The 14060-nt window shown below is 43.9% G+C and overlaps 1 protein-coding gene across 1 annotated transcript in view; it reads left to right on the forward strand.

The window, feature by feature from the left end:
• MYO7B (myosin VIIB) overlaps nt 1–14060 on the forward strand; it is a 48520-nt gene that overhangs the window by 24210 nt on the left and 10250 nt on the right. The window contains exons 25-39 of the mRNA XM_010288914.1: nt 311–478; nt 875–955; nt 1531–1658; nt 3210–3336; nt 4704–4823; nt 5758–5931; nt 6905–7132; nt 7575–7742; nt 8337–8454; nt 8547–8673; nt 9441–9610; nt 10147–10328; nt 11189–11316; nt 11871–12028; nt 12506–12659. Of these exons, the coding sequence (XP_010287216.1) occupies nt 311–478; nt 875–955; nt 1531–1658; nt 3210–3336; nt 4704–4823; nt 5758–5931; nt 6905–7132; nt 7575–7742; nt 8337–8454; nt 8547–8673; nt 9441–9610; nt 10147–10328; nt 11189–11316; nt 11871–12028; nt 12506–12659 (2231 nt within the window). The remainder of the gene's footprint in view (nt 1–310; nt 479–874; nt 956–1530; nt 1659–3209; nt 3337–4703; nt 4824–5757; nt 5932–6904; nt 7133–7574; nt 7743–8336; nt 8455–8546; nt 8674–9440; nt 9611–10146; nt 10329–11188; nt 11317–11870; nt 12029–12505; nt 12660–14060) is intronic.

Below are 14060 nucleotides of genomic sequence, written 5' to 3' on the forward strand. Positions count from 1 at the left end.
AAGGTTTCTCTGCCTCACCCCAGCCACAGCACACCTGCAAGGTGCCAATAAAGGAAATGGTGAGGGCTCAGCAATCACAGAGCAAATCCGTCCTTCCCACTAGAGCTGCACCCTCTTCCTTTAGCATGAGAGTGTTGTGAATGTTGCTTTCACGTTGTCTGACATGAAAGTAAACTCCTGGTGTAAAAGGCGAGAATTTTAACAGCTTGGACTGGGTAAAGGAAGAAAATGATCTCATCTAAACAGGAAGAAATAGCATGAGGCCATTGGTTCTCTTGGCAGTTTCTGACAGGGCTTTCTGCCACTACAGGCTTCTCTAGTCGTGTGGGTTATCATCCTGAGGTTCATGGGGGACCTGCCAGAGCCAGCAATGTTTGCCAAGAATGCCACCACCAAGAGCAGCTCCATGATGACACAGATATATGACACACTTGGAAGGAAAAACCAGGTCCAGTTCAGGAATGACAGCCCAAATATGGTGAGAGGAGCAGGATACGTTGTATTTTCATTTGCTTTCCTTGGTTTCTGTGCTATTCTGGCAAAAAAAGAGAAAAGCAAAGGAACCATTTCATGCTACTGTACTTGAAATGCCAGAAGCGCAAAAGGGCCCGTGTCAGTCCTAGAGGACACTGCAGCTCCTTCTGGCAGGAAGGGACAAAACAAAAACATCTCCATTTGAGCATCTTTTCTTCCTTAATGAATCACTCTTGCTGTGCATTAAACTAATTTCCTGTAGTCAGTCCTGGAGGACACTGCAGCTCCTGGCAGGAAGGGACAAAACAAACACATCTCCATTTGAGCATCTTTTCTTCCTTAATGAATCACTCTTGCTGTGCATTAAACTAATTTCCTGTAATGGTAATGTGTGTTGTAGAGAGAAAGCAGGAAGGATAACAAGATTTCCAAGGGGATCTCTTCCCTGAAGCTAAAGCGGTCATCCAAGTTGACAGGGAAGGTAAGAGGTGGAAATAAACTGCTTTCCCTAAGCCTTTTTGCCTGGAACCCTGTCTTCATCTTCTGACAGATGTTATGTGACAGCAACCTCCCAGCTGGGAACTTGCTCCACTGCCAAGCCAGTGCAGCTCTGTGTGTGGGATACCTGGTGCACTGTTCTGCTTTTAAAACGATCCCCATGTGCACTGTTGTCATTCATTCTTCAGCAGATTCACTTGATCCCTTCCTGCTGAAGAGTGATCCCTGAACACAGGGAACAATTTATTATTGCGAATTGTTGGTATTACAGAACAGTTTGCCCAAAGCCCTGAGCAGACTGAGAACCACCAAGTGCTTAGGGCTGTACAGGACAGTACAAGAAAGTTCTCCTAGCCAGTAATAGTGCTGTAAAACTGCATTTTATGAGTTAGCTTGAGAGAGGGGGAAATATGGTCTGTTCCTAACTGCTCCTGCACTGAGCAGAAAGAGTTTTACCCAGAAAGATAGAGAAGGAATGTCTCTCATTTCTGGGGGAGCTGCCTGGAAAGAGAGGGAAGGTTTCTAGAATATTCTGGGGTTCTGCTTGGTTTCTTTCAGGTGACAGACCAGCTGAGAAGCGGAGAAGAGGCTTGCCAGGAGGACAGCTCAATCTCTGAGAGACCTATGTCCAACCTAGAAAAAGTGCACTTTATTATTGGCAATGCAATTCTGCGCCCCGCCATCAGGTAGGAAATCTGTACCTCCTTCCTAGGACCAGGCACCCATTACATCAAGGAAATCCAGCATTCCCTTTCCACAGTCCCGGGCATTTTCCAAGTGCTGGAAATGTGTCACATTTATCTCTGGGGATTCCTGACTGAAAGCCCAAGCTAGTCATATAGAACCGAGATTGTAGGCCACACACCTCTTCGGAGGATGGTTCACCTTTATCAGAGGGGAAAGAGAATGACTCCCTTATGGCCTTTTCTGGTATCTTCATCTTGTAGTTTAGGTCAGCTGCCTCCATGTATGGCTTTCTGAATACCCCACAGATATGCAATGGGGCAGAGTTCAGGGCTGTACCCCAAAAACACCTGAAGGTGGAACACAGCCCTAGTATGAGGGAGAAGAAACACTCAGAAGAGACAGTAAGAAGTCTGGAGTTAATGTACACTAGGTGTTTGAGAGGTGTTCATAACCTCAATTTCCCAATAGCCTGTTTCTGAGCCCTCAAGCAATGTCCCCAGATCAGACAGTTGAAGGCCTGGCTTGCTGAGTATATCACCCACTAGAAGAAGAAATCCTGCTTACAAGTGGTGTGAGGCTGGACCTTAGGCCAAGCATGGTGTGAGGATGAGACAGAAATAGTGTTGGTTCTGACCTGACCCTGTGCATTCTCTCCTCCGTTTTAGCCCATTTTAGCTTATGCAACACTTTTCTGTAACAAAGCCCGTAGGCACAGGCCCTGCCTTGACCTCAGTCGTGGGCTGCATTCCTTGAAGCAGAGCCTCAGCTGGCAAAAATTGCCTTTAATCAACATATTGTAACAGCCACATGCTAAGTATTGACTCCCTCAGTCTGTGCTATCACCACATGTCCTGTCTGGGAACAAAAACCTCATCCACTTCGTGTCCTCCCACATCAGACTTGCCAAATGTGTGTTCCAAGAGTCCAGAAAATTTAAGATTATTTTTAAATAGTAGTTTTGTTTGTATGCAGATTTTTGCATCTGTTTCCCTTATGTTCTTGCTGCAGGCAACTTGCATTTTCAGAAGCTTACTCTGTATCACCCTTTCCTCCATTCCCGTCCAAAGACTCACTCCAAGTTTACTAAAATATAAAATTAAGCAGGGTGACCCCCTATCCTTATCCCAAAATCCACTTATGAGCAGACAGACAAGAGCCATGAGACACAAGCCACATACTGTAGAGAGCTTAGAGCAAGTTTCACATGTGGAGCGGCAGCAATGCCATTTCATAGCTGGATGACCAAGCAATTGTTATCCCTGCGCAGTCCCCCTGCTTGTCACAAGAGGTCATCCAGCATGGGAGTTGCACTTGAACTTCTTGAGTAACAAGGGGTGGCAAAAAGCACTAAGTATACCATGAGCCTTTTCCTGCCAAAGCCAACAACACAGTTATTTCCACATTACAGGTGGTATCCTAGCTAATGTGGTTAAACCTCGCTCAGATCCACTTCGTCATACTGCAGCCATGCCAAGCTTGCAGTGGAAACATAGCCAAAAACAGTTCAGACAGTGAATCATTATCTGTTGCTTTCACATGTTTTATTACAGAGATGAGATTTATTGCCAGATTTGCAAACAACTCACTGAAAACAGCAACAGGAGCAGCTATGCTCGAGGCTGGATCCTTCTGTCCCTTTGCCTTGGTTGCTTTCCTCCTTCGGACGTATTTGTGAAGGTACACTACTAACCTTTCCTACAGCAGCTTAAATGCCTTAGCTGACCAGGTTTTTTGTGTATTTTGATACAAATAGCCACATAAACTCTTTGGCTGCCATAGCAGCTGGTGCTGTGATTTTAGCAGAAACTCATCTCCTATGCTTATATGGGAATTTAGATAAATGATTGCTGTACACACATTTAATTCTTTTTCATTACATGCCATACGAGTCGGGTTCTGGTGTGATTGCAGCCCTTATTTAGATCTGTAATCTGCAAAGAATCTGGCAAATTTTATCCTCTCCAGTTCTTCCTTTCCAACATTTAAAAGCTGTCTGCAGTTACAATCCTAGTAATTAAATGTACTCAGGAGTCCAGTACAAAATCATTCCCCATATTTTACCAGTTCTTATCCTACATCTCCAAGCCCTACAAAATCCAATAGAGATTTGGGCTTTTTCATAATTTTCTTAAATATGTTAATTTCCAAATTTAAATGGATGATAAATCCAGTTCATCACGGGAAAAAACAACCCAGCCAACAAAACCTGTGGCTCCAACTTGACATCAGCCTTCCTCCTAGGTCTTAGAGGAAAGCAGAACCCATAGATATCCCTGAATCTTCAGCCTTGCTTTATTGATACCCTAGCTCAAATAACTAATCTAATCATAAATTCTGCTAAGTAGCCACTACTTGGAACAAACCAGACACAAGCCATAGACATGTATGGATACCAGTCTTAATCCAAAGTCTGTGAGCCATGCAAAATTCACAAAAGATCTGACTTCCACTAGTTCTTTTTTCCTAAATCCATACCCTATCTCTAGGAATATTCTTCATTATTAAAATAACCAGGTGACTGACCCACGCTCGCACTAAATACAAGTATGTAAATACAAGTCCATGCTTATACCATGTCATTGAAGATAACAGTCATACAAATTCCAAAAGCTCATTTTATCCAACCCCTCTCTTCCAACATCCAACCTTAACCGTGGACTTCAACTATTGATATTGCCAGATAACTTAGTAAACCTAAAAGTAACCATAATCAGCAGCCCTAACCTGCAATTATCCCTCTTCCCAGAACATTTGGTTCACATACCTAATCATAAGAATAAAGTCTCCACTGTCTAATATTCATCATACTGTTAAACATAGCGAATAGACTGACACAAGCCTCCCTCTTTAGTCTAAAAACTTCGCAGAATGAGAGAAAACTTGGTGTCTCAAACCTCCTTTTCCAAAACAGTAATCCTTTTAACACTTTCTGGTGAACTGTAAACTAACTGATCACTCTAATCCAGTCTATCAGCTGCACAAGGTTTCTAGGGGTTTATGAGGATTAGTGTTTCCTAACTTTCTCTTGTGCTCTGTGCTTATAGTACCTGTTGAATTTCATCCACCATGGGCCCACAGGCTATGCACCGTATTGTGCTGAACGTCTGAGACGTACCTATGTCAATGGAGCACGGACCGAACCTCCAAGCTGGCTGGAACTTCAGGTAGCAACTCCCTTTTTGTTAATTTATATGGACCTGGGTAATTTTATGCTGGATTGTATTTACTAACTTGTGCTAATAGATCTTCCTAAATCCAGTAATGGAAATCAATTGCACAAGGGGATTGGATTAGATGACCTTAAAAGGTCCCTTCCAACCCTAACTATTCCATGATTCTGTGACAAGGGGATTGAAGACCAGCTGCCTTGTTCTGGACAGCTTCTTAGATACACCTCTTCTGGCTATTCAGTTACCCTAAATGCAGTGGAGGATGCAAGTTAAAAGCTGCAACACATGATTTTGCAGGGAGATACCTCCATCCACTCAGAAGCTGCAGGCCAGAACCACCCCTGAAGGAAGCCCTTACCAGCGTTTGCGAAAAGAACTGAATACAACTTATGCTTTTAAAATGGAGGGAGGAAGTGCATACGATAGGGCTACATCGCTCTCCCCCTTCCTTTATATGTCACCCTAGTAATTAGAAGTCACACACGCCCATGCATCCCCCCCTTAAAGTGAAGGCCTCACTTCAATTCCTTCCTAAATCTGAGTGAACCCATACCCTAATGCACACATCCCTGGGCAAAATGCTTCCTTCAGGCCATGTCTCCACTGATGCATGTAAGGCTGTACCTGAAAGTCATCAGGCCAAATACAGCTCACGAAAAGCCTATCAGTCTACACTGTTATGTGATTATCAACTCCTCTGAGTTGTGGGGAGGAGGGAATTTGATTCCAGTGCTGCTCCAGGGATGTAATTTATGTTTAAGACTCACCATGCATTGAAGAAACTGTGTGGGCATTGGAGGTTCACTTAAAGATTGTTGACTAGGGTGTACAGTGTGCGGAGCTCTTAAATCTAAATGCCTTCTTCATTCTTCAAAGAAAAGTAAGGTTTGCCCATAATTTGTTTCTCTCATTTGACTCTGACTTACAGGCAACAAAGCAGAAGAAACCCATTATGTTTAATGTCACCCTGATGAATGGCAAAAGCATCACTGTCCCTGCAGACTCTGCTTCCATTGCCAAAGAGATCTGTCAGTTCATAGCAGATAAAACCAAACTGAAGGATGTGTTTGGTTTTTCGCTCTACATTGCTGTGTTTGATAAGGTAAAGTGTAGAAAAATAGAACGAAAGCTCCCTTCTCTCTCTTTGGAGTTGTGGCCGTCCACCCAGCCTCACTGAAGACTCCCTCTGACTTCTGGAAGCATACCCGTCCCAGTCCTATGATGAGACCAAGTTAGTTCTGAATCCCAGTTGAATTTCAGGACCTGATAATCCTATTCTGCCTTTCTTGCTGGCTAGCCACTTACCTATTCCTGCAGCAGGCCCGTTTCCTTTGCCAGGTCACATAATTGGCTAGTGTCCCTGCTCCCATGCAGGGGCAATGCAGAACTGTGGTCTCCCGCCATGTTCTGGGATCCCACCTGCTCATCGTGCATGCAGCACCGCAGAACTGCTGGAGCAGGGTGAAACTAGCAGGTCTCACACGCTAGGGATCTCTGCTCAAAGACATATTTCCCACCTGCACTGCTGCAGGTAACTTTCTTGTTCCGTGTTACAGTGCTGCTGATGCAGCCCCTATCATGCGGCATTGAAAGCCAAAGTCCTTGCCAGAGCTGCTGCTGTTAGCCCACATGCTGGCATTTTAGCCTCTCCTCCCCTCTGCTTTTTTTTTTTTTTTTACAGTAATGCTGTAAAACAGACATACACAGCAGGATAACATCTTGGTGCTCAGAGTTAGGCACCAATATCAAGGAAATTAATTCAGAGATGGAATTTTGGTTAAGATTACAGTAACACTTGCAAGTGCACTTAAGAGGATATACAGGGTACAAACAGAACACAAGGAGACAAGTAGAAGATTGCAAACCAGAGCTGCTTTGTGTTATCTTCCAACTTTTTCCCAATACCATCCCTGTGCGTAAAAATACACACATTTACCAAAGTATAACTTGCACAACCATCTGCTTACCTTTTCAGAGTTTTTCTTGCTGTCAAGAGACCAGGAGCTTTGGGTTTGTTGTCCTTCACTCAGATCCAAAGCAGGAGTGCCAGGAAATGCAGTGTCCCTTTGTTCTAGGTCTGGTCACTGGGTGGGGGACGAGATCATGTCCTGGATGCCATCTCTCAGTGTGAACAGCTAGCAAAGGAGGGGGGCACACACGAACGTAATGCGCCCTGGCGACTCTACTTCCGGAAGGAAATCTTCACCCCCTGGCACAACTCCCAGGAGGATCCTATCAGCACCGATCTCATTTACCACCAAGTCATTCGTGGCATTCGGTTTGGAGAGTACCGTTGTGAGAAGGTGGGTCTCCTTATTCATCCTCCTAAAGAGACAAAACTATGTTAACATTTCCCACATTAAAAAGCAAGAAGATGAATGAAGTTTCTAGTGGTTGTGAACAACCCTTCTCTTATTAATGGAGAGTTCTTGCTGAGATGATTGTGCCAGCTGTCACACTGGCAGCTGTAATTAATACTTTTTTTCCCCTGCAACTTTCCGTTCATGTAGCAGCTGGAGTCATGTCCAAAGGGGCAATTTAAGTCCTTTTAAAATAACTTTGCTAATAATCTCTTTGACGCTATGATTTTGTGAAGTTCATCTCTCCTTATGCTGGATGACTCTCAAGAGTTATCCAGACAAAAATGGAGAAAACCCCATTCCTAAACTGGCTTCAAGGTTGAACACAGCTAGCTGGACTTTATGACATCTTACTGGGCCTCTCTTGATGGATTAATTGTTTCAGGAGGAAGATTTGGTGGAGATAGGTGCAAAATATTGTTACATCCAGTTTGGAGATTCCATCCACAATGAACTTGTGCAGAAGATGCTCCATGACTGTATCCCAGTGAAACAGCTGAAGTCCAAGCCCCTGGAAAAGTGGGTGAGCCTTATAACCTACGCACATGCTAAGGTAAGAGGTTTGTCTGGCGCTGCTGGGTAACCACTCTCAAGCACCAGCTTCTGCTTCCTTCATCATTTCCTTTTATGAATAGCCTGTTGAGGGAAGAAGGAAAAACATCTCAGTATGCGCATCCCACATAGTTAATTAAGACTGGGAGACTGAAGAATGTTTCCACTCATTCTTCCACATAGGGCTTAAAAGGGGGGCAGAACGAAAAAAGTATGTTTAAATCTCTGAACAGATTATCTTTTAAGGCTCTCTATCTTACATCTGACAGTTGCATGGGGATGGGCATGGGATGGAATGATCTGGATGGGTTACCCGAATTATTTCCATGGCACCCAAAATGTGTTAGACACTGAACAAACCAGGAAGTGGCAATTTGAAAGCATTTTGGGATCCACATGCCTGTGGAGAGCCTCAGCTGCATGTGGCTTGGGCCCCTGGAGGCTGTTTCTGATTTTAATTTCTCCAGGTACCCTTTACATTGGTGATAGCAGAGGGCTGTTGGGAACCTCTGAGATCAGGCTTGCTCATTATTGTTTACAGATCATGCAAACCAGATTTTACTGAGAAAACCCTGGGTATCTTTTTATATTGCAGGCCCTATACACACAGGACCGTCTCTCCCGTCAGACTGTGAAGGAACAACTTGTAGACTTTGCTCGCTTTCAGTGGCCTTTGCTTTTTTCACGATTCTTTGAAGTCACTAAGTTTTCAGGTAATGCTTGGAGCCTGGGAGTAGAGGACAGATAGAAGATCAATAGAGGAGGACTTTATAGCATTGATAAGGAGTTTTTGCTGCATTTTCAGGTCCCAGCTTGCCCAAGAACCATTTTATCGTTGCTGTAAATTGGAAAGGTATCTGCTTCTTGGATGAGTCAGAAAAGCGGCTCCTTGAGCTGACCTTCCCAGAGATAACTGGCATCCACACCAACAGGTGAGTGCCCCAGAAAGCAGGGGCATTCTGCCATCTGAAGAAGGCATCTCTGCCCATATTCAGAAAGCGTCTTCCATGTAGGAGGGGTGTGTGCTTTCTTTGCCGTCCTCCTAGGTGATTTGATCCGAGCCTGGAAAAGTGATTTAGCCTAGGTCTAGAAACAGAAAGGGACAAGTTCTGAGCAGCCTGTAAAGGAAATACTGAAATGTCTGAATCTTCCCAGCTGGTGGAAGGAAAGGTGATCCTACTCAGTCAGAAAGGTATATGGAAGCACGGACATGAATCAAGACAAGAACAGCCCAAATAACTAACATAGTTAAGCCATCATCTGTTATGCATGCTGGGAGTTCGTATACTTCTCAGGTGTGATATCCTGAACAGGATAACTGAGGGAGAGAGGGTAACCATTGGCTTGCTCAGGGCATACATCCTTGCATCAGATCACTCAGAGAATAGGGTTTTACATACACAAAAAATACTTCTGTGAGGACTGTCACAGCTTTAATTAGTTGCCCAGTTACTCCAAGAGAAGGGTGTTCTTTTGTCTATAATGAAGCACTTTTGTACAAAACATGGTGGAGTCTAGAGTGAACTTGAGCCACTTCAGTCCTTCACACCTACCAACTCATGAGAAGGCAAATTAAGAACTACCAATACTCACTGTAAGGGAGCTGTCTGCAAGGGGGTGTAGGTGCCTTGGCTGTGATTGCAGATGGGTCTGTAAGTTTTTCAGAAGCTCTGTTAACAACCTGTTGAATAATACGTAGGGCAGTGAAATCATTTGGACAGAGTTGCACTCTTATCACTCTGCGTGCCGAGGAGTTTGTCCTGACGTCTGTAAACAGCGTTGTCATTGCTGAACTGGTGGTCATGTTCCTGGAAGGACTGAAGAAGAGATCACGATTCGCTGTGGCAATGCATGAGAAAAAGTCCCAAGGTAAGACCTATAACTTTGCTACAGGGTAGGGAGGAATCTTGAGAGAACCCACAGCACTTGTTTAGATATTACAGTGTCCAACAACTCAGCCTGCTTATAGTAGAAAGTTGGAGCTGGGCTCCCTGGAAATATTTTCCAGAAAAGTTTCACAGAGGTGGTAAACTGGAAAGTCTGTGGAATACAGTTGGCTGGAACAGACAAGAGGGGATTAGAATGTAAACATTAACTTCACCTCCTTACAATTAGTGAGTTTCTTTCCATGCTTTGCTGCCAGTTCTAGACACAAATTCAGCATCCATTTGAATCAAATGGAGTTTTGCCATTGCCCTCAGTGGATCAAAATCAGGTTGTCAGAGGAAATTTAAGTGATTTCTCTGGAGTATTACTGGATAATTAGCCATATTTACACAAATCACTTTCTATTACTAATTGAATTCAGGCCTTCAAATTACAATTCCTTGTCTTTCACATTGCAATCCTTTTGCATTTGCTTGGACTGTCAAGCCTGAACAGTACTCCCTTATTCTGTTTTCCAGAAGACCCTGCCATCCTGTCCTTCAGGAAGGGAGACTTGCTAATCTTCACCGAAGACAAAAGGCTGGATGCAAACTCTGGCTGGATCTGTGCCCAGAATGAAAGGACAGGCAAAACAGGGAATGTATTTTTGGAAGAGATCTACATCATTCCTTCTCTCACAAAACCCTCTAGTCAAGTGCTGGTAAGAAAAGCTGAGCACTCTCTTTGAAGAGACTGGAAGATCACAGAATCACAGAATCATTAAGGTTGGAAAAGACCTTTAAGATCATCAAGATAAATGATAATGAGAGTGTTAAATATTAAATTTATAACTGGATGTTAATTGTTCCTCCAAAGTCAAACAAGTTCTGTATCTCCCATTCAAGCAAAGCATTCCATTCTGTTCTGTCTGAAAACAAAACTAAACCTAGCCCAACTCCAAGGAGTTGCAACTCTTCAGTTGCACAAAAGCAAAGACTTTTAAAAAAAACGGTCCATTCGCCATTAGAGATTTCAGTGCCTGGAATTGGTAGCAATTAATGGAAATCAGTATGCCATTGAATTTTCCTGCATTCACGCTGGGCTTGATTGGTGATCATACATTATGTCTCAAGGGAAGCTCTAAGTGCAGTAGGTTACTTTAAAAGAATATGCTCTTCGAGGGAGTCAAAGTTTCGCATTGATCACTCTGCTAACAATTTTATCTTCAGTTTTGGAGTCTCAGTAGATTGGATAATGTGCTGACAAGTAAAAAGCTGAAAAATTGAGGGAAAAATACACCAGTGATAAGCAGGTGCATTTTTAACAAGCTTTGTGCTTTAGATAATCACACACATTTTGATAGTCACTATTGTTGTGTCTATGGAAATTAATTCCTTGAGTTGACCACTCCCAAGTCTTTCTTGAGTCTCTGAAGATGCTGCTTAGGGGACAGAGGTCTCCTGCAGCACAGAGCACTCAAGCTTAGTATACATTATCTGCACATATATGCTGAGTAAGACCTGACCATACGTGCAGAGACTTGTGTCCATGTAACTCCTCTACATGGCTGTGTCATTCCAGAGTTTGCTGATGATGTCTCCAGACCAGAGGAGGACAGCTTCACAGAGCTCCTACATGGACGAACCTGATGAAGAAGATCTCAGAGAGAAGCCTTACACGCTGGAGGAGTTCTCCTATGAACACTTCAGGTGAAGCTCTCTGTATAGTGTGCACCCTAGGAAAGTTCTAGTTGATCTTTAGTGATCCTTAAAGCCTAAGATGTAACAGCACCTCCCATTTCTGATTGGGATTCCTCTCTTTGTTCCCTGTAATGAAGTGTGACTTTGGACATGCAGAGATTCTGGCACATAGCCTGCTTGTGTCTTTTGTCTGCAGAAATGCAAAGGGAAGGGTAGAAGAAGCCCAGCTGGACTTCTTTCTTTTCTTTCCAGCAGGTCCTACTCTTACTTCTCACTCTTTCTTCAGCACTTATAAGCTAGCTAGGGTACACAATGTCTCAAGCCTTGGAAAGTAAGGGAAAAATTAGTCTTCTAAAACCTCTCTTCTTTTTGCAAGCTTTCTCCCTTCTGGATCTAAAAGAATATATATTTTCCTGTTCTTGTTGACTGCATAACCAAAAGAGATATGAGATCACTATCTTGGGAAAGAACGTGCCTAGAAACAAGTCTCCGTGATAATGACCTCCTACTTTTATAGCGATACTGATACTAATTTTGTATTGCCTGCACTTGTCTTCATTCAGGACTCCCGAGAAGGAATCCATCAGCAAAGCTGTTCTCCAGAAATCCCGCGGGCGCAGTCAACTGTGGGCACACTCTAAGGAGCCCTTGAAACAGCCCTTGCTGAAGACAGCATGCACAGACCCTGATCTTCGGGACTTGGCTTGTCAGGCCTTCATTGATATCCTTTCACTCTTCTCTTTGGGACCTGAGAACACTCAGGGGAAGGAGGGGCTAACTACCTCCACTAAACTCACCTCCACTGAGGTAACACCACATCCACATTACAGGGGATATGTTTACATCAAGGTGGGGGTATCAACTCTGCACAGCTTAGCATTGTTTCCCTTGTCTACAGAGGAAAGGTTCCTATTCCCTCCCAATGCTCCACAACTCCTGATGGCTCACTTAAACTGAGAATGGGTCTTTAGGACTGCATATGCCCAGAGCAAGCAGCCAGTACCATACAAATCTCAGCCAAGCAGTGACTGCTGCACAGGGAGAGGGGATAGGGGACAGGCAGGGAATATGTTCCAGACCCTCCCCCCAGTATTTGCCACTTAGACATCGGCAGAGTCACTAACACGTTAGGACCCAGGTGAGACTTCCCATTTACCGTCCAAAATTGGCCTGCTTTTGCCCTTAACAGCACATTCACCCATCATGAAATTCATGGGAGACTATCCCTCAAAACAGGCACACTCCTCTGTGGAAGTCACTGACCAGATATTTGTAGCAGCTATCCAGGAGGAGGTCCTGCGGGATGAGATTTACTGTCAGATTATGAAGCAACTGACTGAGAACAGAAACAGGTATTTGCCTGGGTGCAAACACCCTGCTTCTGCAGAGCCAGGACTCAAGTGCAGGTGGTGAGCAGGAGTCCCTGCTACACCTGTGATGGGCTGGGGACAGAGGGGAAGGACGGCCAAATGTTAGAGTGAGACCTTCCCTTCCCCCTTTTTCCAGGCAGTGCTGTGGGGCTCACCTTTGCAGAGCACTCAGGACCACTGACTGGCAGTGACAGGCCACAGAGCAGGACCATGACTCCCTTGAGCTGCTGCTTTGCTCCCATCTGCATTCGGTGCTCGTCTCTGTGCAGTATGGTGTGAGGCAGGCAAGGTGTTACTGAAGTCCTCTTACTCCCAAGGCAGTCTGTCAAGAAAATATGGTACTGCATAGAGTTCTTGCATGCTTTCAGTGACTGCACTGCCAGCCCCCCATTTGTTTTAAGTTTCCCAATGACAGTATTTCCCTCCTATACGCATGTAGTTCACACTAGATCTTTTACTACCAGTGAATCCTTTTGAGTAGTTATATTAATTAGGTTACACAACTGGCTTGCAGAACAAATTGGTAACACAGGCCCCTGCCCATGCATAAGTCTCTGGTGTTTGCTTCCCCACTCATAAAATTATAATTTGGCCTACTTCCAGGGGAACTGAATTTGCAAAAAAAATGCTTAAAATAATACTAATTATTAACAAAATGGTTTGTCTGTTTCTAGCTGCATTGTGTCACTGCAAAAGTTAGAGAAAGAGCTTCTATTTGTTTATTGCCTTTCTTACTGTTCCACAAATATTAAACTTAGTGGAACTTCTACCATGCGTATAACTATTGAATGGTAAATTTCCTTGCCTGTAGTAAATCTTACAGGCTATTTAACACATAGTCTGTAACCATAGTTCCAGTGCCATCCCTGATGTACTCTACCAATTTAGTCATGTGGGTCATGCACTATTTTGAGAGGGATCACTGATGTGGAAAAAACAATGCTTGAAAGGTGGCTATTTCCATACATTTTCATTAAAACAGCCAGAGCAACAAATCTTTCATCCTTCCCAGGCTACTGCCCCATGGACCATGTCATGCTCTCAGAGAGACACAAACACCACTGATCTATACAGTACAAATGGGATTAAAATAGTGTATCTTCACCTGCAAAATTAGAAAAGTAAATGTGAATAAAGAAGCCAAGACCTCTTTATTCAGCAGTCGTGCCCATTCAAAGGTAGACCTGTTGGCTTTCGCAATCAAACACACTTCACACCACTTCATGTTTCAGAGCAAACCCTGGGACACAGCTGAAGTGTCTTCTGCTCCTGGCTTTGAAGGTAGAATGACTGACCACCTCCTGGCTGCAAAGCCTTTCCTACTGGTGAGAGTGATATTCCAGAAGAGCTTCGACTGGCAGATTTCACAGGTCCAGAAACTGG

The sequence above is a fragment of the Phaethon lepturus genome, unplaced genomic scaffold, assembly GCF_000687285.1.
Source record: "Phaethon lepturus isolate BGI_N335 unplaced genomic scaffold, ASM68728v1 scaffold1846, whole genome shotgun sequence".
Classification (NCBI taxonomy): domain Eukaryota; kingdom Metazoa; phylum Chordata; class Aves; order Phaethontiformes; family Phaethontidae; genus Phaethon; species Phaethon lepturus.